General features: G+C 35.1%; 1 protein-coding gene across 3 annotated transcripts in view; it reads right to left on the reverse strand.

Annotated features, from left to right (window-relative positions):
* Window positions 1–234: 234 nt before the first annotated feature.
* Window positions 235–24,887, reverse strand: part of Iqub (IQ motif and ubiquitin domain containing) — an 81,493-nt gene continuing 56,840 nt past the window's right edge. For all 3 annotated transcript variants that reach the window (XM_046422460.2, XM_046422461.2, XM_046422459.2), the window contains 3 exons: window positions 13,333–13,581; window positions 4,752–4,937; window positions 235–654 (listed from right to left, as the gene is read on the reverse strand). In XM_046422460.2, the coding sequence (XP_046278416.1) occupies window positions 472–654; window positions 4,752–4,937; window positions 13,333–13,581 (618 nt within the window). In that variant the 3' untranslated portion in view covers window positions 235–471. The remainder of the gene's footprint in view (window positions 655–4,751; window positions 4,938–13,332; window positions 13,582–24,887) is intronic.

A 24,887-nucleotide genomic window follows, 5' to 3' on the forward strand; every position in this document is an offset into this window, starting at 1 on the left:
AAAAGTAGATATTAAAAGACAAAGATAGAATTCCTATATTGAAATACAGTCTTTCATCCTACTTATAGAGTTTCAAGAAAGAGAATTCTCTGACTACTCTCCTACAATTATATTTTATCTTAAATAAATTATTTGCATTAAATGTTAGGCCTTGTTTTTGTTTGGATGTTGTATTTTAACTCTAAAGCATTTACTTTTTTTTTAATTTAGCGTGAAAAAATTTAAAACTAAAGGTTCTCTTTAAATTATTCATTTCAGTAACAAAATCACAGTTCAGTTTAAAACTAATGCCTAACAAAGAAACATTTATAGAGATGTTTTCTCTTCACACAATTTATCATACTATGAAAAACAAAATATAATTAAAATTAATAAAAAGATAAAATTCCATTTCCATATCATGCAACTACTGTATTACTCTCTTAGCAGTGGATGAAAAGGTTTGTCATCAAACAAGTATTTCTGGATCCTCTAAGAATGAGGCCCATTGACTTTTATAATTTTAGGTGATGTATCAGTATAATATTTTTTTCTGATCTCATTAAATTCTCCATGATCAAGTATATAGGAAGCCAATGCTGGAATCTGAGAAAAGTAGTTCTTAGCCAGGATATGTTTGTGTTTGATCTTGTGGATAAATACTTGTCCATATTCCTGAAAAGAAAAGAAAATTAAATTATATTAAAAATCACCACAGATATATGTCATCAGGTAAAAACGTTGCTGTGTCTCAGTGTCTTTGTTTAAAAGTTCATTATCCACAGAATACAGGTTTGTTGCCTGTTTTCTCTTACTTTGTGTTATCTTTCAGGGCTCAGTCTATGATGTTTCAAACTGGAAGCCTTCCCCGAGTCTTCTTCTGGCCTCTCAAGTCCAAACCACTGCAAGTTACCTATCTAATATTCATTCTCTTTTCCATTTATAGGTACAGGCTTAGTTTTATATAGGGTTAGATGTTCCCAACTTTCTGGTCTTTATTCAAGCTAGGAATTGCCATGTAACAAGTAACAAATTTATATTTACACACACACACACACACACACACACACAGTTTAGCTACAGAAAAGTTTTTTGAAGAGATTTTTAAGAATGGGAAGACTCACGTATGAAGCATATTTAGTCCTTGACCATACTTGGGGTGAGATATAATGTAATTTATGCCAATTTATGACTTAAGAATCCACAAGCATGAGAATGAAAAACAAAGGTTGAAGCTGGCTGAGGGAAATCAGAAGGCCTGAGTTTCCAAGAGCCTGAGTTTCCTACCACACTGGCCTGGGACTGCCAACCTCTGACCTTGCTACATAAAGGAAACTAGACTCACATTTGACAAGTCATGATAAATGGCTCATTCTCATGTTGGGGTTAAGCCTGAAAGCATCCAAAACAATGATGAATCACATTCATTATATTTCTGCATTTTTCTCTAAGCACCTTGCATAATATTTAATACATTCAAAAGTAAATCCTGGTGGGCTGGCATTGTAGCTCAGTGGTGGAGCTCTTGCCTAGCATGTGTAAGGCATTGGGTTCGATCCTCAGCGCCACATATAAATATAATAAAGATACTGTGTCCATCTACAACTAAAAATGTTTTTTAAAGGTAAATTCTGATTAAATTAATAAACTTTATCTATTCTCTTTATTACTCTTATTCTCTTTTCAACCAATCACCTGTACATTACTTTCTGAGAGTAAGAAATTCTCCCACTAAAAATCTCTTTATACGGTCAAATCTAAGGTAAAGTCAGCCCTGGGGAAAAAGGGCCAGTGGATTTGGTATTCATTTTTCTTAATTGGTTCTTTTTAGTTATACATGACAATAGAATATACAATGGCTAGTATTTTTACAGAAAGTTTTATACAGAAATATCCTAGATTTTTTTAAAGTTTCCTCTTTACAGAAAAATTTAGTAGATAAATACTTGTCCCTGGCACTAATCTAATTTTGTTCCAACGTTTGTCCGTATTTCATCCAAGGAAAACTAAAACATTTCTGTGTTGCTAGGTTAATGTATACATGTATAAAATCTTGTAGATTCCAAAGTATCCTTACAAATCTAAAAATTAAAAAAGATGAGCCAAGTATATTAGGGTATATGCATTCAAGGAAATATTAAGTTACTCTTTAAAAATAATATAATATGGAAAGTAACCCACTATCTATTGTTAAGCCAACCCAAAAAATCAAGTTACACAGCAATTTTTACATGAAATAAATGAAACTATATGTACATACTTTAAGTTAAAAGTATGTGTAAATATATGTGTATATATACATATATGTAGGCATGTATATGTGCACACAAATATACTTGCACATAGACACTTTTAGAAAGATTTCATTAAATTGTATATAAGAAATAAAAGTTTTCTATGGAATGTGCATATAGGGATGGGTGGATATCAGGAGACTTTTATTCTTTATATTATTTTAACCTGTTCATATACTTAAACCAATAATGCATTGCTCTTCTTACAATTAAAAATAAAATGCACCAAAAAATTTTTAAAATACTGTCATTTTATATACATAGTTACTACCCAAGTTGATTCATGCACAACACTAAGCTGAGAGCTTTAAACAGTAGGCTATTCAGTTCTTTCCTGTGATGAGATAACATTATCTCCTTTTTATAGATGAGAAAACTGGGTCATCAAGACATTAGCAACCTTCCCCAAACCTAACTCATAAAGGAGAATGCCAGAATTCAAAGACAGGGCTGCTTTCGTTCTTTTTACAGATTCCACATTTTTAGATAATCTAAAAATTCATGAAGCAAAGAGGGCAGGTTGTTAGTGAAAAAGCTAGGGAAGAACTGGGTCAGGACTGCTGATTTTTAGTCCACAATTGTTCCTACTCTGGCCAATGTGCACACTTTGAGAGATCCATCTGCCTTCCTTAGATTCACAGAACAGAAGTCTTTCTCCATGCCTTTCCTATAACTTGTGAGATTGCAGGGAGTCAAGATTATTTTAAATTTTAAGTTTTTGACTTCCTGAGAAAGCATTTATCTCTGTGCACCAAGGAAATTCTGGAAATTCTTTAACTTGTTATAAAACATACAATATTCTTTAACTAGACCAAATATTACTACTTAAAAGATTATATCAGCCCAAACCATAAAAAAAGGCAAACATTTTTAAGTTTGGCTGAAAACCTCCGCTTTGCTTCCAGAAATTCAGAAAGATTGGCACCCTGAAATTAAAAATGCTTGTGAACCCACAAAAAAAAAAAAAAGAATTGTAATCATAAAAAAAAAATGCTTGTGAATAGGACATTTAATTTGATACTGCAATAATTTCATTAAATACACAAAGGGAGTTGTGTGGATTAATTGAAGAAGCACTGGAATATCAGCGCTGGGAATGAACTTCAATCTTATTTTGGGTCCTAGATGAAATGATATTGCTAGTATTGGCTATGCTTCCAGTGATTAAATATTTATAAGGCAGCTTAGTTTACTAAATATAACATTTAACACAGCCTCAATTTCTTGCTGCCCTTTCTTTCAATCCCTAGAGTAAAATTTTTCTTATCCTGAATACTTAAGACTCTGAAAATTATTGAAAAAAAAAAAAAAGCTAAAACATTTAAGTAGTCTCTCCTTTTATACTAGACAAGTAAACCTACCCCACTCTAAAAACAAACAGGCAGGGAATAGCACTATTCTAAATGATTATTTGACATCATTTCTTTATTTTCCTTTAGCTGACATCATGCCTGGAATTGAAGGTGCAGCAGTGTAACCAACTGAAGGCAAAGAATCAGTATCAGCCTTGGGATGCTGGGCATGGGTAGTGTAAATGGAGCTCTCTAGGAACTCTTCAGGGGGCCCTCAATTTTGTTCATCAAAATGTTTTACAGATTGCATCTTGTAAGTTATTGAAACTAAATGGTTTTTAATTTTGGCAGTGCTTTCTCCAATCCAAGTTAGAAGCAAAAAAAAAAAAAAGCCCCATCAGTACTAAAGTACAAAATTATGAACAAAATACATTTGTCAATTGAGTGTACTTTTAGGCAACCTTGTGATAATTATTAATCAACCAAAGGACAGATGCTGAGTTTCATAATACCTTTCTGGTAGTAATATTTACTTAGTTTTTCAATAAGTACTTATTAAAACTCCTAGCCAGTGACAGGCACAATTATGGGTATTAGAGTATAGATGCAAATAAATGAAACAAAATCTTTACCCTCATGGAAATAATTGTGGAATTAATGGGCTTGAACTTGCTGTTAGAAGGTAGTGGCATGATGTTTAGGTATTTTTTCATTCAAATCACTTATCTTTACCTGTTATATGTTATAGCTTCCCTTTGTAATCTAAAAAAATATATTTTTACTGGTACATAATAATTACACAAAATAGTGGAATTCTTTTCTACATATTTGTACATGCACACAATTAAATATAATCTAGTTATTTTAACCTCTGCCTTCCATATCATCCACATGTTTTGTTACTGTTAATCTATAAATTCTGTTTCTTTTTTTTTAATATTTATTTTTTAGTTTTCGGAAGACACAACATCTTTGTTTGTATGTGGTGCTGAGGATCGACCCCGGGCCGCATGCACGCCAGGCAAGCGCGCTACCGCTTGAGCCACATCCCCAGCCCCTAGATTCTGTTTCTTAATCCAATGGGGAAGTATTTAAATCAATCATGGAATGCATATAAAGGCAATGAAGTTACCCATGATAATTCCAATGAGTAAATTAACTTCCCAAATGAAGCACAAATTCTTACCTCTTCAATACTTGTTAGCTTAAGATGAGCAACTGCTTCATCTTTGGTGAGAAGAATGCAGTTCCAGGGAGACCACTCTAGGTTTTTATCCCATCTGACTAGGACCAGATCATTGATATCGTCCCAGGCGCTGAGAACCGACTGTGAGGCCCAGATGTTTTCCATCAAGTACTGAATATCCTGTAGCTGCAGGTCAAAATAAGTTTGAAAGGCAATTTTGTTTTCTTCTAAATAAAGAATTTTGAAGATCTAATTAAATTATGTTCAGTTTATTTTTTAATGCAAATATCATTCATAAGGTGTCAGAGGAATACAGCTCCTTATATTTTGCCTAAACTATATTACTAGTCTTAATTCATGACCCTAACCTAGAGTAAGCTGTATATTTCTTCCAGTATGCTAATTTTGCCTTAATATAATCACTGCAATGCCTTAATATTGCCTTAGTAAGCATATGATGTTCAATTCTTTCAAAAACTTGTTAGAAACTATCATCCTCAGGGCCATGGTAGGACTCTCGTAAGAATTTTTACTGCCATTTTACAAATAAGAAAGCTGATATTTAATAAAGATGAAATAATTTCTTAGTGTTAGTTTAAAATATTTTGTTGTTTTACTGAAAAAAAAGGGAAAGGTGGTGAAACAAAATAGTGTTTAAAAGTTTTTTTTAAAATTTTAAATCATATTAGCTAAAATTCTTGGAATAACTTTTTATCATGAGGCTGCATCTAATTGTCAGGGAGATACAAGCTTTACAAAGTACAAGCACTGCAAAAAGAACCATTATTTTTAAATTTATGTGGAAAAGCAGGAATCTTTTCTGTAAGATCAGCGATAAAACCTAAACAAATTTATCAAAGTTAAAAAAAAAAAGATTTTTTTCACCATAAACATCTACAGTATTTCTTAAATGGATCATTCAATATATTAAACTCAACTAATACAATCTCACTTTTACTTAATTTTAAAAAAGACAATATTATCACAGCTGCTATGAAAAAGAAATCTATGGTGTTTTAAAATTAACACTTTGTACAGTTTTACTTATATTCAAAATTTGTGCCTTGCTCATATTTTTGTTTTTATTTTCCTCAATTGTATTAATAATTTCAAAATTGAACCCAAAAGAATGAAGTATTTACTTGTATGTAAATGTGAACTGTGCACATGATCAATGTGATTGGCAACTTCTAAGAACTGCCTTATATGCAACACTACGGCTGGGGCTATAACTCAGTGCTAGCGCACTTGCCTGGCAAATATGAGGCACTGGGTTCGATTCTCAGCACCACATATAAATAAATAATAAATAAATAAATAAAGGTCTATCAACAACTTAAATATTTAAAATAAAAAAAAAAAGCAACACTATTGTTTACTATATTAGATGGTCTCTGCATGGATTACAGATGAACTACGTGACCACTAACACACTCAGTTTCTTCTCTAAATAGAACCTGGACTTTCTACATATCTTAGCTTTCATCTTTTTACATTACTTGGCATTGTGTCCAAATTCAGTCTATGCTGATCTTTACCAATGCCCCTGACTTTCCTATTTACTTGATCAGAAAGTTCAAGCAGTCATATGCCTGCTAATAATATTACTGAACTAAATACTAATCAAAATTATTTCCCTTGCAAGAGGGAAAAGAGCAATTGGGCACCCATATTTGTGTAGTAATCCTGGACATTAGAAAAGTAAGGTAAGAGGACCCAAACCCTACAGATGTACAGTATTCAAATTAAATTACAACTCATGGACACTATTCTGAACAGAAAGGCAATAATCTCTTAGGATGTTTTCTGAGATGTCCACTTTTGTGATATTAATTTTACATCAACTTGATGGGACCTCAAGATTTCTAGATATTTGGTTGATCAGCATTCTGAGTGCTTCTATAAGGGATTTGATTAACATTTAAATCAGTAGACTGAGTAAAGCAGATTGCCCTCTGTAATATGGATAGGTCTCATCAAGTCAGCTGAAGTCCTGAAGAAAATGAAAGGTTGACCCTCCCCCCAAGTAAGAACTCTCCCACCTGACAGCCTGTGAACTAGACTCTAGCTCTTCCTAGTTATGCAGCCTGCTGTTCTTCAGATTTGATCTAGGACACTGGCTTGCATATTGTGGCGTGGCCAGCCTCCATAGTCATGTGAACCAATTCCTTATAATAAATCTATCTAATATATAATATGAAATGTTGAGATGGCACTTACAGGTGAGTTATGGTAAAGCCCTAATCTAAGATTTCCAAAATAGTAACATCAACAATTCTTTAAGAAAAGCACATAAAAATTTAAGCCCTGAAGTAAACATCATCTTTATTTTTTAAAAATGTTAACTCTGTTGGAATACACACACACACACACACACACACATTGGAATATGGATATCATATATATAGCATTTATGTATATATAGAGTGTATATGTGTATATATACATGTGTGTATACACACACACACACACACACTCATTTTTCAATTTGTTTTTCAAACTCTGGATTGCTACCTCTGGGTGACACGAAATTCTCTAAACAGAAATCAGAATAAGCAGATTTGAATTAAATAGAAAATATCAGAGGACATCCACAGTGGTAAAGTAAACACTATTTCAGAAAACTGTTATTTCTGAGGCAGTACAGTACACATTTAAATGGAGGGACTCTGGGAACCAGTCTGCCTAGGTTTCTGTTCTCGTGCTGGTACTTACTAGTATAAAATTGGGGCAAGTCAGCTAAACTCTCAGTGCTTCAGTTTCTTCATCTGCAGAATGGAAATAATTCCTATTTTGATAGTATTATTTGTGTTGAGTGAATGAATATATAAAGTGTACAGAGTATGTAAGCACTATTTGAATGATGGTTATTATTACTGTCATTATTATCATGGGTGTCTGTACTAGGTTGTGACAGATTGTGAGCAAGTGCTTGAAAGTTAATGATTTAGCAGTTTTGAACAAAGCACACTACATTTGGAAGATATTTTTTAACTCTAACTTTGCATAGAATATATTGCCTCATTTCCTATTTGGCATTAAATATAATTTAGTTAATTTTAATTAAAGATTTTATAGAAAATTTTACTTGACAGTTTATAAAACAAATATCCTATTGAGATCACCAGTGCTTTTTATGACTCACTTTTATTAATATATTGCTAATGTTGGGTGCTATAGTTTAGATCTGAAATGTCTCCAAAAGGCCCATGTGTTAAAAGATTTGGACCCAACTTAGCACTCTTGGGAGGTGCTAGAAACTTTAGAAGGTGGACCCCATTGGGAGGTGTTAGGTCACTGGGATTATGTCCGCAAAGGGAATTGTGAGTCCTCAGTCTCTTCTTCAAATCTCTCCCCTCTCTCTGCTTCTTAGACACTATTGAAGCCAGATTTAAAGTTAGGTAGTCAGTGTAGTTAGGTAAATCGGGTCTAATATCGAGTGAAATCTAAAATGGAGACCATGCGGAGAATGACTCAGGGAAAACACAGGACAACTCATGGAATGTTAATGAAGTCCCTAAAAGGCCCTAGGCCAAAGTCCACCTCAAAGAAATGTTAATGAACAGCCCCCAGCAAAAAGGTGCTGACTCAGAAGTCCTTCCTGACCAGATTACTTCTTTGGCCCACCTGTGTCCCACCCCTGGGGCCTTCCCACCTACATTCCATCACTGAAAGAACTATAAAAAGGGGAGACTACATCCCTCCCACGGATTCCACCTCTTGGGTCCCCTTCTTCCTCCGGGAGAAGTCTTTTCTGCTGTCCTTTAATAAACTTCTAATTTCTACTCTGACCTTGCCTCAGCGTGCTTCTTTGGTGTTATTCTTCAACATCGGGGAAGCAAGGACTCGTCACCGGTCAACAGCGGTAACACTATGAAGTGAGTAATTTCCTCTCATGTGCTCTTGCTATGATGTGCTGCTTTGCCATAGGCCCAAAACTAACTATGGATTGAAACCTCTAAAGCATTCAATCCAAATAAACCTTTCCTTTTTATAAGCTGACTGTCTCAAGTATCTTGTTACAGTAATGAAAAACTGACTAATACATTGGGCAAAGTCATTTCATCAATAAATCCTTCTCTTTTTTCATTTTACATATCAAATTCAAATAGTGTCAGGAATTTGATTTTGTAGAACTGAAGACTCCTGTGACCTAGACAACACAATGAAAATCATGGGAAAGCCAAAGAGACCGCAGTAGTGGTTAAGTTAGGAATTCAGGTCAAAGTCTCTGATTTCACAGGCCTACTCTATTGCAAAGCTGAGAGTTATTCTTATGAGACAAACTACCAATGGGGTCAATGATCCAATGCAATGGTTTATCCAAAAGAAACTTTTTATTTAGGAAGATAAGTATCCACTCAAAGCTCTTCCCTAAGGTTTGTTTTTGTTGTTTGTTTGTTTGTTCATTTGCTTGTTTGTTCATTTGTTTTATTGCCTATAAGGCTTAGCTTTCACTTTCATATTATTACCATCATAATCACTTTCAGTATATACTAATAATTGCCATCATCTGCCAATACCAGTATGTTTATAAGCAACATCAATTTCTGGAAAAGTGAATCATTCATTCATTCAACAATTATTAAGTGATATACAGTCTTGGCAATGTATCAGGTTACACAGATATATCATAAGAAGGAGAAAAAAAAAGGAACAACCCTGCCCTCTCAGGATTGATTTACAGTTTAGTCATTAAATGATCTCTCTCTCCCTCTCTCACACACATACATGACTGTAACAATGACATACATACAAAGAAAAGTATACATCTTTAATCATAACTATACATTTCAAATTTTCAAAGAATTATTTGATGTGAGGGCTAGCTCTGTCTCTTCATAGTTATTTCTGTCATTTTATCAGCTCACACAATCTTTAAAAAAGTCCTCCTCCCCCAGTAACTCTCTTTCATTAGATCATTCAAAAAAATTAACTATAGCTGAAAAAAAATTGTTTTATCTATTCTATTTTTTTAAATTTGTTATTTCTAGATATACATGACAGTAGAGTGTGATTTGACATATTAGACATACATAGAATAAGTATAACTTGTTCCAATTAGGATGCCATTATTGTGGTTGTATGTGATGTGGCATTACATTGGTCACATATTCATATATAAAGATAGGAAAGATATGTCGGATTCATTCTACTGTCTTTTTCTATTCCTAGCCCCTCTTCCCTCTCTTCATTCACCTTTGTCTAGTCCAATGAACTTCTAATCTTTCCTTCCCTTGCTGTGGGTTAGCATCCACATACCAGAGAGAACATTCTGCCTTTGGTTTGGGGGGATTGGCTTATTTCATTTAGCATGATATTCTCTATCTCCATCCATTTACCAGCAAATGCCACAATTCCATTTTTCTTTATGGCTGAAAATATTCAATTGTGTACATATACCACATTTTCTTTATCCATTCATCTGTTGAAGGGCATCTGGGTTGGTTCCATAGCTTGGCTATTGTGCATTGAGTGGCTAAAAACATTCAACTGGTTGTGTCACTGTAGTTTGCTGATTTTAAGTCCTGTGGGTGTAAACTGAGGAGTGGGATAACTGGGTCAAAGGTATTCCATTCCAAGTTTTCTAAGGAATCTCCATATTGCTTTCCAGAGTGTGGCACCAGTTTGCATTCCCATCAGCAATGTATTAAGTGAAACTTTGTCCCCACATCCTACTAACATTTATTGTTATTTGTATTCTTGGCAATTGCCATTCTAACTGGGGTGAGATGGAATCTCTTTACTTATTTATTAACTGTTTTCTCATCTTTTCCTTTCCACCTCTGTAGAACATCAGCTCTGGACATATCATTATGTCTTAAAAAGCTACCTGTGTACACAGCAGGAATTAATAATTCTGTTAAGTGAATAAATTAACAAAAATCTATCCTTATAGAAAACAAAGTATAGTACAAAGTCAAAAATAAAAATTGTAAATGTTTATGAAAAGATTTTAATTACATATAATTATTACAGAAGTCATTTTACACTCATACATTCCTTTGTGTCCTTGGAAGTTAGTTACTTTGCTGTTTAAAATTTAATAAAAATTTTTAAAAATCTAGCAAGAAACTTTTGGATTTTCACAAAAAAATTCTTTTCATGAATCATCTCTCCTCCCTTTCTAGTTAAGGATCACTGTCATATCAACAGAATTAACCTATTTTGACCTGGCATGATATTCCCATATGAATCGAAAATGAAAATAGGAAAGTAAGATTTTTGGAAAGTCCATGTCTACAATGAAAACAGCATTTTTTTTCTTTTTACAATTTTAATTTTCAAGATGTATTTGTTTTAAAACCTCTCTAACACTGACAGTTTTATGAACTAGTCAAGATCTTTGGCTTCAGAAATACCCTGCTTATTTATTTTCCATCAACAATATCCTTTTCTCAATTGATTCACATAATGACCACACCTTTTAACATGAGTAACAGCCCCAAAAGTGTGTTTCTGCCCCTGTGTAAGCAGCCCCCACCCCAGGACTTCCACAGAAGTGCTTTCCAGGTCTCCACTGCCCTACCCATCACACACCACAGTGGTGTGCCTAGCTCCCAGTAGTCTTGCAACCTACTACCAGAATGGGGGGCTCTTTCAATTCTGCCCCAGTCCCCAGCAATGCCTGAAAAGAAGCTACACAAGCCCACTTTTCCGGAACAGCCTCTATTATAGTGTCTGTCAAGGGCTTCTGCATATTGCATAAATGATAATTTTTCCCCCTTTGGAACAAAATAGAATAAACTGGGAGACCACAAACACCCATCCCAAGTGCTAATGTATACAATAGCACAATAGAAGAGTGCCTAAAGAGTCTCATAAGGAATATTTATGTGCCTTTTGCTATCTTAATGTTTCTATTAATGAATATTTTAAAAATTAAACTTGCTTTAAATATAGGAATATTTGTAATTGGATATTATAATTGCCCATAGTTTCTGCTCCAGGGAAGGCAGAGAAAAGCATAAGAGCTGGCCTCACAGCTCCCTTCTCCTCTTCATTGCCCATTCCTTACTCTTGGAAAAGTCCAAAGTTATTATATGTTTTAAAACTGAAGAGATATCTTCTCATTTTGGGGTAGACTAAACAGTGAAAATAATACCCAATTATTACTTAGTATCATCTAGAATGCATTTCAAAAGGAACTGTGAAGAGAATCTTGACAAATCCATTGAAATGCATTGCTTAAAGCGTTGTTTTTTAGAGCCAAGAAAGGCCTAGCAAAAGGACACCACCTCTGAGCGAAGCAAGGGCTTCACACCATTTTTGGAAAATGAGGCTTCTTAACCTATGCCTGTCTCAAGTAGGAACAAGTAGGAACAGGACAAGTAGGAACAGGACTCTGATTGGAACAGCTGCCTCACACAGGACTCACCTTGACAGCACTATAAACCACCTGTGTTTGCCACACCTCTATTTCCTGGGACTTCTGAGAGAGCCAGAGGGATCTTCTATTGTTTCCTAATTATTTCACTCTACTACACCAGGTTCCCACTTACCTAGTCACACCCCACCTTCCTTCCTCTTGTGCTCTTTCACTGTCCCTTCTAGAGATATCTTTCATTGGCCAGAATCAGAATACGTTACAGATATTTCCTCCCTTAAATTCAAGAGAGGAGATGATCCTCGTCCTAACAGAGGGAAATCTACAAGCCGTGTTGGACATCATAATCATTTTTTTTTCCACTCATTCATCTTATTTAAACAATTCACTGCCTTATCCTCTACTAATTCTTTTAATCATTGCAATAGCTCTAGGAGTAGGTACTACGAATATCCCCATTTTGCAGGCAAGTAGGTTGAGGAGCATACAAGTTAAGTAGCATGTCAAGACACAGCTGTTGAAGCAGAGTTCAAATTTGTTTTGCTGCCTCCAACATCCGGCCCTGTGTCTTTCATATCTCTCTCTCTCTCCATATCTCTCTCTCTCCATATCTCTCTCTCTCCATATCTCTCTCTCCCTCTCTCTCTCTCTCTCTCTCTCTCTCTCTCTCTCTCTCCTGCATTTCCCCCAACAGCACTAAGTGTATTATATTTCCCTCATCTAAAAATCAGATGCCCATAATATGCCTGCCATCTCTGCTGCCACAGCACAGTGCCACCTCTGGCCCTGGGTCTTCCTGAACAATGCTCTTGAGCCTGTGACACTTTGTTTGTCATGGTCACCAGACTCATTCCCACTCATTCTTCTGTCTCATCCTGTAGGTCATATCTTCAAGGAAGCCTTTTCTGGCCCACAAATCAGCTTAAGTTCCCTTTCTAAATCCTGCATGGTCTCCACACTTCTCCTCATCACACTGTCATCTGCTGTTACAAGGACTTGTCCTACTTTTTAATGTCTATCTTTTCCAGGATGGAGGGTCTGGTCACTAGTGCATCTCCAGGGCAAAGCACAGTACTTACATACCAAGAACATGTCTACGCCTACAACTCAGGGCTGGAATCACTGTCCACATTAGGAAAACAGGGGGGTGGTATTTCACACCCAAGCACACGTTCAACTGCAACCACTTCCTGTCAAGACATCATCCTTGACGGACTCATTTCAGCCAGGTATGGCACCCCATATGGACCATACCTGCATCAAGAAAGCAATTTGAGAGTCATCTTCATAATCCGCCTCTGAAGAGTACAGCCGCTGAAGTAAACACTTGTACTTCAAAAATGCTTCTCGTTGTTTAGCCTCATTCTGGAGGTTAGTGCAGTGGCGACATCTGTATATGTGCTTCGAAGTGGATGAGATGGCAAATTCCGTAGAAGGCAAATAGAGCTGGCAATTGCGGCAAAAGTAAATCTTCTTGTAAAATTTCAGTGGGTCTTGAGGGACCTAAAGAGCAGGAAAAGAAAAAGAAAAGGGAAGGTGCGAAAATCAGGCCAAACACTCATCAGAAGCACTGTGCACTAATGTTTAGAGTGAGTTACAAATTGGCTAATTTAAAAAGTCATTTCTCCTGAACTTGCTATCTATACAAAATTTAAATTCCATAATCTATACAAAATTTATTTACCCTGCCAAAATATGAATGATACCCTGTATCATTCATTAACCCCTAGAAACATGTGGCAAATCACTAGAAAATTAATTGACAGGAAAAAAAATAGTGGGCAGAGTCTTTCAGCACTTATTTGAAAAGAGTTTATATTTTTATTCTATTTTACTTAATTATTTCTATAGGCAAAATAGCCAGTCTCGCATATAAATGAAAGCTCACTATGCCAATTATTCTTCTCATTTCATGAATTTAAAAAATGAATTCGAATTAGTTAATGATTAATTTTCAATATTTGAAACTCCATATCTAAAGCTGTGGGCAGGAAGTAATTCCATCTTAGAAGATTCAACCCAATTGTTCTTTATGGGCCAAAGTACCATGAAGGAAGGAAGGAAGAGGGAGGAAGAAAGGGAATTAGAACACTTTCAACCCAGACTGAACAAAGACTTACTTATGTAAGCCAGTCTTTCCTAATCTATGGTACATCCATATTTTTGGCCTCCGTGAGAAGAAAGATTAAGCAGCAACATAGTTGGCATTTAATATATGAAACTTTGAAAAATATATTTTTGTTGTTTTGTGTTGTCAGTGCTGGGGATAGAACCCAGTGCCTCACACATGCTAGGCAAGTACTCTACCACTGAGTTACATCACCAGCCCTTAAAATATGTTAATAAAGAAGGAAACAGGCATCAATGTTCACTTGTGTCTTTTTTCTCTTACTCAAGGTAAATTTATAGTATTGACCACATAATCCATTCTTATGATTTACTTTGTTCTGATCATCTGTTTCTGTACCTTCCCTTCTAGTCTGCTTTACTTTTCCCAAATGGTCCATCTTCCTGAAGAGTAATATTCTTTGAGAATGTCATTGTCCGCTGCCTAATAATTTTTTGGAGATAACAATATGTACATTAAAAAGATAGTTAATTGCTCTGGAGGAAAGAAAAGTGATCTCGACATATAATCAAATAACTCAAAGACAATATTTCTGGGTTCTTATTCTGAGATCTATTCACTTAATATTATTTTCCTTCCTCTTAGGAATTAAACTAGACATTATATTAGTCAGCTCATGAAAGCCAGTTAGGAATGATAGACCATTGTGAAACCATGAGAAAATTTTCTCTACCACCCTGAAACTGTATAAGACGACAACTTAACCCTATTAGGCTTATGATGGCAGAAAACTTTTAATTAAACTAAGCTACATAATTTGGGGATGGGGGCAGAGGATTAGTGGTATTTCTACAAATTCTTGTTCCACTAAGCAAACTAAAAATGTACAAGGAGCCACTCTTCTTTAAAGTCAGTAACATTTTTTTAATCCTAGCATGTAGTTTGAGATATAAAAGGATGTATCCCCAAAAAATAGAAGCAGCAAAGATTATCTGAAGATTTTCCCTAGATAGTAGGAAAAAATCTTAAATCCTTTGTTTTAATGAATATTTTCACAAAGGCATGAGCCAAACAGTAATTTTAAATTGGATTAAAAATTAAATGGGTTATAGGTTGAATTTACTTGATAGAAGTTATTTAGAATGATCATTTTGACTTTTTAAAATTTTTTTAATTTATTCTAATTTGTTATACATGATGGCAGAATCCAATTTATTTCATATTACACATATAGAGCAAAATTTTTCAAGACACTGATTGTACACAAAGTATTTCTTTTGAAGGTATGAGAACTTCATTTTTGGCATAATTTCTAAGTTTACCTCACTTGGGGAAGAAGTTTGTCTTAATTTTGTTTGATAGAATTCTTTCTAAAATGTTTTAATTTCCTTTGTTTAAAATTAAAGCATACAGAACATAATGTAGTCAGTCAGGTATGTCATTTTTAGGATAAATTAGAATATTTTTATGAGCATATTCTATAGTATTGTGGTAACAGACCATAGAATTATTTGATTATTGCATAGTGTATCTGCTTCCCTTTTCACTCTAAAACAGTTGTCCTTTCCCGCTATTTTAACTGTTCCTACCTATGAGGCACACATATCTTTCCAAATTTTATTTTTACGCTGTTTGAGGATAAAAAACAAATCCCCAATTTTGCTATACTTTCTACTCCAGTGGATTTAAATGTTATCCAAATGACCAATCAGTACTTGCAACTCTAACTCCTTCTCAGAACTTTCCACAGGAACAGAAAACAACAAAAGAAATACTGATTTCCCAAAAACTCAGCTTCTCTTTTCCAAGACATGATCTTTGGAGAATCTCTCCTCAGATTCTATAGTATGTGGTTATAACTTTGCTTCCTGCTCTACAATTGTACCCTCAGATCCCGGTGAACCATCATTATATCTTCTGTGCTTTACATATTACCAGGCATACAGAAAATGTAAAAAAAAAAAAAAAAAACTTTGTACTTGAATAAGGTTAAATATAAATAGATAAAACTAGCATGAGTTACTCTTGTGGAATTAAATATATTGGTTTAAATTCAAGATTGAAGCAGCTATTTCAGGTGCTCAAAGATGATCTAAGGTGCTCCTATGTTACTGAATTCAATCACAGCTTCAACTGCTGTTTGCATGAGCATTGAGTAAGGCAGGAAAGATTGCACTCCAGGTTATTAATGCTGATTGTCTCAAGGGATTCAAGAGTAGGAAATCAAACTGAGGAAGGGTCGATGAGGAACAAAATAGTATAATATGAGGAAGAAATTTCCATTAATGCAAGAAAAATATATTTGGTAAATTCAGTATTGATCCCTTACTCAAACAACCAGAGATCAAAAGCAAGACCATTATCAAGAAATCAGGAATTGAAGAGGCACTCTTTAACTAGATAAAAGGCATCTCCAGGGTTCATTATCTGTGCCGTTCTGTCACTTATAGCCCTGTGTCCTACAAATTTCAGTGGTGTTAATCTCAGGGACTAATAAGAGTCTTGATCTCTCTCTTCAACCCAGGGAATCCTCTCTCTTTGTATTGTAGCATGGACAGTTTTTCAGGGCAGTAAAATAAGACAACTGTAAGGCTGCTTCATTTGTTTCCTGTCTCCTAAGAACCACACTCTTCCATTGCCTGGTGTCTTAAAAAACATGGATTCTCCTTTTTCCATTTTAGTCATATAACTCCAACTTACTTCATCTTGGCCAGAAGTGAAAGAAAGTGATCAATTATATTTGACAAAGGTGCCAAGACAATTCATTATAGAACTGTCTTTAAAGGGGGGGGGGGCAATTCACAAAACAAAAGAAGAAAATAGCCTTAAGTAATCCTTCATACCTTATAAATAATATTTGAGAATGGATGAGAGCCCTAATTGTAAAAACTTAAAATGACAAAATTATAAAATAAAAAAGAGAAGAAAATTCCTGTGGACTTTGACATTAGGCAAAGATTTCTTAAATACTAAACCAAAAGCAAGATCCATTTTTTAAATGAATAAATTGAGCCTTATTGTAAAAACTTCTCTATTAAAGACACTACTAGAAGAATGAAGACACACAGAAAGAGATATTTTCAATTCATATTTCTGACAAAGAACTTATATACAGAATATATTTTGTAAATTCTCAAAATTTAATAATGAGAAAATAACCATAAAAAAGAAGAAAGATGGCAAAAGATATGTGCAGACATATCACCAAAAAGGTCTATGTATGGCAAAATGGATATGAAAAGATGTTCAATATTATTATCATTACTTTTATACTTATCATTAGCTATTAAGGGAATAAAAATTAAAATATATAAGACACCACTACAAAATCTGTTAGAATTCTCAAAATTAAAAACTGATATACATGTATTGATAAGGATGTGAAGTAACTGGAACTCCCACACATACAGCATTTGAGAATTCAACCTTGAACTACTAGTTTGGAAAAAAAGTTTAGCAGTCTATTATAAATGTAAATGTGCATTTACCAGGTGGCTCAACAATGCTACTCCCAGTAGCATTTAAAAATGAGAAAATGTAATCCCAACCCACTTACCTCAAAACTTTTTTTATGTATATGACAGTGGAATGCATTACAATTCTTATTACACATAGAGCATAATTTTTCATATCTCCGGCTGTACACAAAGTATATTCACACCAATTCATGTCTTCATGCATGTACTTTGGATAATAATGATCATCACATTCCACTATCATTAATAACCCCATGCCCTTTCCCTTCCCCTCCAACCCTTCTGCCCTATCTACAGTTCATCTATTCCTCCCATGCTCCCCCTTACTATCCCACTATGAATTGGCCTCCTTATATCAAAGAAAACATTCAGCATTTGGTTTGGGGGATTGGCTAACTTCACTTAGCATTATCTTCTCTAACTCCATCCATTTACCTGCAAATGCTATGATTTTATTCTCTTTGGGGTATTACCCTCAAACTTATAATCACATGTTTATAGGTTTTTATTCATAAAAGCCCCAACTCTAAACTCAAAATTTCCTGTAGAGATAAAAGGATAAAAGTGAAGCTTATGTGTATCCAGACAATAAGATAATTGCTCAGTCATAGCAAGGGACTACTATACACTCAATAGCATGGGTGAATCTCAAAAGCAATATGCTAATCCAAAGAGTTAGTCTCAAAAGACTGCATACAATTCCATGATAGCATGATTTCACTTAGATGACATTATGGAATAGATCAAATTATGGAAATAAAGTGCAGGTCAGTCAGTGTTTGCCAAGGGTTGGGGGGTCAGGAAAGTGCTGACTACAAAGAGCAGCATAAAAGAAATTCTCTCTGGTGACAGAAATATTACCTAGACTGTACTGTTAGTTACATGACTTAACACATTTGTCAGAATTCACCAAAAAGAGTAAACTTTGCCAAAGGTAAATTTAAAACATGAATAAAATAATATGGGAAGTGCAGAATACAAAATTCCCACTAAGGTTTTTATGAATATGTATGAACTGCATTAGTCTATAGAGAAAGACTAGAAGTTAACTTGAACAAATGAACCACTGATGGAAATAATACAATGAGCAACTTTTCTCTTGGACTTCCATTATAATTTAATATGCTTTTAACAATATAATTAAGGTTCTAGAATAAATTATATTCTTCTAAAGGTTTTGTCTAAATATTGGGATTCTGTTTTGTCAAAAAGCTAAAATATTTAGTCTGCTCCTTAAATTATAACTTTAAAAATAATAATTGAAATAAAACACAATGTATAATTCTTTGGCAATCCCCTCCCCTTAATCCCAATTTACTGAAAGTGTTTTAAATGATTTTGCACAGTATGAAAGCAATAAGGCACTTATCTTGGCGTAGGACCACAAAATCCCCCAGAAACCAAAGAATGCCAGAGTTGGAGAACACAATTTAATTCAAACACAATTTACATTTGGATTTTCCTCAGAATATCTATAGGGGTCTGTTCACTAATCAGTATAGCTATGTGTTAAGTATTTTAGGGAAGTTAAATAAGGTGCAACATGCAATCTAAGAAATGAAAAGTTTAACTCTTCCATGAAGGAGAGGACACGAATGAGAGTTGAGTCTCTAAACATAAGTAGGATTTGGTTGATGAAATAAAATAGCAGAGCATTCTGGGTGGAAACAGCAGTGTGTGTAAAGCATCGAGGTGTGAGATATTAGATGAATTCAACATAATGCAATACTCAACTGGAACATTAGTTTAGTCATTTTGAGAAAAATTCAAGGCTATAATCACAGGCATAGAAGTTAAATGAGTAAGTATAGTTTATCAACATACTAATCATTCAAAGGAAATTTCACCAATAAAAAGATCTTCCACTAGATTCCAAATAAAGAGTTAAAGCAGGATTCCACCTCTTGGGTCCCCTTCTTCCTCCGGGAGAAGTCTTTTCTGCTGTCCTTTAATAAACTTCTAATTTCTACTCTGACCTTGCCTCAGCGTGCTTCTTTGGTGTTATTCTTCAACATTGGGGAAGCAAGGACTCGTCACCGGTCAACAGCGGTAACATATTGGAGGTCCCAGACAGAGATTCTACACCGAGGTAAGTGCACGCACCCCATGTCTCTTTGAGGTGCATCTTTCTCTCTCTTTCTTTCTGGAGGGTAAGGTGGGCACCCAACGGCTACTTAAATGCAATTAGTGCAGCTGCCACTCTTCAAGACTCGGGTGAGAGGTTTCCCGGCCTAGGCAGCTCTCAATCACCTGTTCAATACAGAGCAGGCATGTTGGGTTCTGCCAAAGCCGCTTCCAACTTTTCTGTCTGGGCCTGGAGAGCAATTGGCGTGAGTACACAGTGTCCCGAATCCCGATCTGCCTCGGGTGCGTGGAGGTGGAGGAAGGAGTTTGGAACAACTGCGGAATTCCGGTCTGGGCTACACTCAGACGTATTCTTAAGGTTCCTTTCTCTTGAGCCCCCTTCCGACAGCCCTCAGGGGTATCTAGGGTGATCGGTAGATGAATGGCACTGAGGGAAAGCCCCAATCACATTTGCCTCCGTATGGGCTATGCAACACTCCCAACCTCGCATCCATTCCTCCTGGATGCTCCCCTTCCTTCGCAGGTCAGAAATGTTAGCAATTCAGGTTGTAGGACTGAGAGAAAGGCATGGGATAATTAGCAAAATCTGCCCAGGTTCCCTAAGATGCATAGGTAACTTTAGTCTGTTTTACCGCCCCAATGTTTAAAATGTGTTGTGTTCCCTAAGCTGCTAGAGAGGCATTTTTAGAATCAACTCCTCTGGTAATCTGCTACCTTACAACCTTAACACTTAGGCAGCTCCTTTTGTCTACAGAGCAAAGGCAACAAAGAGCGCATGTTTCTCTTTTGCAATGGGTTTTTAGTGGCCGGGAGGATAAGCAGTAATGCCCTTAAGTCTGAATCCTCCCAGGGTCTCTGGCACAGGGCAAACTGAGACCCTAGCACTTTGCTAAAGGGGACCAGAAACCCCTTGGCAAAGCAAGGTGAGAGACGGGTTTTCTGGACCATTTAGGAAGCTCAAACTTAAGGAGACGTCCCTAATGAGAACAGTTTTCTCTGAGTCCTGTTTTCTTCTCACTCAGACAGGAGCTTCTCTCTCTCCAATACGCTAGGTGCACCACTAGCCTACGTATTGAAAAATTGGGATAAATTTGAACCTCAGACGCTCAAGAAAAAGCGCCTCATTTTCTTGGCCTGGCCTCAATACAAACTCTCTGATGGAGAAACCTGGCCACCAGAGGAAAATATCAATTTTAATACAATTTTACAGTTTGATAAAATTTACAAAAAAGGAAATGGTGTGAGGTGCTGTATGTTCAGATTTTCTTTGCTCTAAGGGAAAATCCTAAATTATGCCAACAGTGTAAAGTAGACTTAGCTATGATATCTGCCATGAAGAGAAAAAATCTTGGACTCACTGAGGGAAAAGAATCAAGAGAAAAATTTGGGCCGATCAAAGTACATACCCCCTTCCCCCTTCAAGACCTAAGGCAGATAAAAACTGACTCTACTGGAAAGTTAGGAGATATGCCAGATTGCCTTGGATTGGATCTATCCAAAGGAGCTAATCCTGTAAGTAAAAGGGAAACTGAGGATTCCCAGCAGCTGCCAGAGCCATTTTCGCTTTGGGGAATTTCCTCATCCTTCCCTGCACTGTAAGGATTGCTCCATCTCTGTCCACTTAAAAAGAAGGGACACTGAATGCAGTAAAGTCAGTCACACTGAGACCCTTGATTTTACACCTATAGTTGCCCCTCTGTGAAAACATCTGGTCCACTCATGGGGAAATCTATGGTGCCACTGATAGGAGTCATAATTAAATGGAAGTTAAAAACCTGGAGAGATTTTTCTCTTATCTGGTCTCTCTATTTTAAAGGTTATTATAGATTGTTTCTTGGGGATGATCTTGGCTGAATGTGTATCTAAAAGATGATTTTTTATTGTAACAATCTGGTACCTAAATGAGTTTGAAGCATTGCATAATCTTGCAGTTAAAAGTTGGGGTTAGGTAATTGTTTAGTTTGTGATTTCAGATAATTCATGCCAGAGAACTTAAATACTTAGGATAAAAAAAATTAAAAGAATTCTACTTCCAAGTTGGCAAGTAACTCCCAATCATTTAGTTTTATTTTGAACTGGGTAGCCTGAGAAGATTTCACTAGGTGTACCAGTGCATTAACTTGGGCAAGGATAGTAAATTATGATATGGTATCTGTTCCCCTCAGTGTGTAAGATTTAGGAAAAAAATGTTGAATTGGAACGTTGGTCTGGCTTATTGAAATAACATTGAATAGCAACAGTCTTAAATTTTTAAAGCTTAATTTTGGATATACATGGTAGTGTGTGGTTCTCTTTTAAAATTTTTTTCAAATGACTTAATGTAACTAATACTACTTTAGGAACTTCAGAACAAAGGAAGTAGCTTAATGATCCTAAAGAAATTTCTTCTGATGGTAGAGATCCTATTTTCAGTTTTGTGTGAGCAAGTTTTTCTAGTGTAGGAAAATGTATCTTAAACTTTTATCATAATTTCCAACATCCAAACCTGAAAATTGTGACTTATGGTTAAAATGCCTTAGGCATGAGGTTTCTGCTCAGAATTCCAGTTTTCCCAGTTCCTTCCAGACCTCAGCCAGGACTTAAGTTGATATGCAAATAGAAGTCTGGAGCACTCAGTAGGAGACAGATCTGAGGCCCAAGAAAAAAAAAAAGAGTAAAAGTGTCTTTTTATGGGAACTCAAACTAGATTAAACCAAAGAGTAAATTATATGGCATTTACTAATTACTGGCTGGTCAATTTTTTCTAGGACTTTTGCCTTTTCTTAGATTCTGTATTTTTTTTTTTTTTTGAGCTCATGATTTTGATCCTACAGACAAGTTAATGTTTTTCTGATAAGTTCTATTTTTGATCAACTGGAGTTTTTTTTTAACATTGCAATGAGATTTCACATGAGAAAGCTACAAGGCCTTTACTATTGTGTTATGTGTTACATTTGTGTTACGTGTTGTATGTCGGTATGTCTGAATGTGTGAATGTCCATATATCATGCAATGATATGACAATTGATAGATATATGAGGAGCGCTCATGAAAAATTTTAAAAAATGGATCCAAATATCTTTGATTCATGTGATTCAAATGGCTCAATTTAAATTTGATAAATAGATAAAAAAAAGATGTCTTTAAAATTAAGCTTATAAGTTTTTCTAGGTGTTCAAAATTAAAACCTAATAAAATGTTGATGTCTATGAAATAATCTGCTTAAATTCAAAAATTCACAAGTATTGTTTCAAAATGTGAACAGAAGGAGGTTAACAGATGAAAAAGAAAAACTAGAAGGTTCTAGGTATGGTTTTAATAGAGGGAAAATGTGTTTCTGGATAAGAGTCTATATGATTAAGTAATTAAGAGGGATTAAGTAAATGATATAAAGAAGGTCTATGTAAGTTGCTTATAAGTGTAAGTTTTTGAGCAAGTAATCTTAAAGAAATTAAACACCTGGTTAAACAAGTGCTGTTGTTTTAGAGAATTGTGCTATGTTATTTCTTTAAAAGCTAAACTTGGTTAATATAAAAACATCAATATAATTGGTGCTATTAAAAAGCATACATCACTTGGAGAATGAACAATAGGTTACTGAATGATCAATGGGTTATAGAAGACATCAAGGAGGAAATTAAAAAATTCTTAGAGATTAATGAAAACACAGACACAACATATCGAAATCTATGGGACACATTGAAAGCAGTTCTAAGAGGAAAATTCATTGCTTGGAGTTCATTCCTTAAAAAAAGAAAAAACCAACAAATAAATGATCTCATACTTCATCTCAAAATCCTAGAAAAAGAAGAGCAAAACAACAGCAAAAGAAGTAGAAGGCAAAAAATAATTAAAATCAGAGCTGAAATTAATGAAATCGAAACAAAAGAAACAATTGAAAAAATTGACAAAACTAAAAGTTGGTTCTTTGAAAAAATAAACAAAATCGACAGACCCTTAGCCATGCTAGCGAAGAGAAGAAGAGAGAGAACTCAAATTACTAGCATATGGGATGAAAAAGGCAATATCACAACAGACACTTCAGATATACAGAAGATAATCAAAAATTATTTTGAATCCTTATACTCCAATAAATTAGAAGATAGTGAAGGCATCGATAAATTTCTTAAGTCACATGATCTGCCCAGATTGAGTCAGGAGATATAGACAACCTAAACAGACCAATATCAATTGAGGAAATAGAAGAAACCATTAAAAGACTACCAACTAAGAAAAGCCCAGGACCGGATGGGTATACAGCAGAGTTTTACAAAACCTTTAAAGAGGAACTAATACCAATACTTTTCAAGCTACTTCAGGAAATAGAAAAAGAGGGAGAACTTCCAAATTCATTCTACGAGGCCAACATCACCCTGGTACCTAAACCAGACAAAGACACTTCAAACACAGAAAACTACAGACCAATATCTCTAATGAACCTAGATGCAAAAATCCTCAATAAAATTCTAGCGAATCGGATACAAAAACATATCAAAAAAATTGTGCACCATGACCAAGTACGATTCATCCCTGGGATGCAAGGCTGGTTCAATATATGGAAATCAATAAATGTTATTCACCATATCAATAGACTTAAAAATAAGAACCATATGATCATCTCGATAGATGCGGAAAAAGCATTCGACAAAGGACAGCATCCCTTTATGTTCAAAACTCTAGAAAAACTAGGGATAACAGGAACATACCTCAATATTGTAAAAGCAATCTATGCTAAGCCTCAGGCTAGCATCATTCTGAATGGAGAAAAATTGAAGGCATTCCCTCTAAAATCTGGAACAAGACAGGGATGCCCTCTCTCACCACTTCTGTTCAACATAGTTCTCGAAACACTGGCCAGAGCAATTAGACAGACGAAAGAAATTAAAGGCATCAAAATAGGAAAAGAAGAACTTAAATTATCACTATTTGCAGATGACATGATTCTATACCTAGCAGACCCAAAAGGGTCTACAAAGAAACTATTAGAGCTAATAAATGAATTCAGCAAAGTGGCAGGATATAAAATCAACACGCCTAAATCAAAGGCATTCCTGTATATCAGCGACAAATCCTCTGAAATGGAAATGAGGACAACCACTCCATTCACAATATCTTCAAAAAAAATAAAATACTTGGGAATCAACCTAACAAAAGAGGTGAAAGACTTATACAATGAAAACTACAGAACCCTAAAGAGAGAA

The sequence above is a fragment of the Marmota monax genome, unplaced genomic scaffold (assembly GCF_021218885.2).
Source record: "Marmota monax isolate L192 unplaced genomic scaffold, Marmota_monax_Labrador192_F-V1.1 WCK01_AAM20220418_F8-fsc00027, whole genome shotgun sequence".
Lineage (NCBI taxonomy): Eukaryota > Metazoa > Chordata > Mammalia > Rodentia > Sciuridae > Marmota > Marmota monax.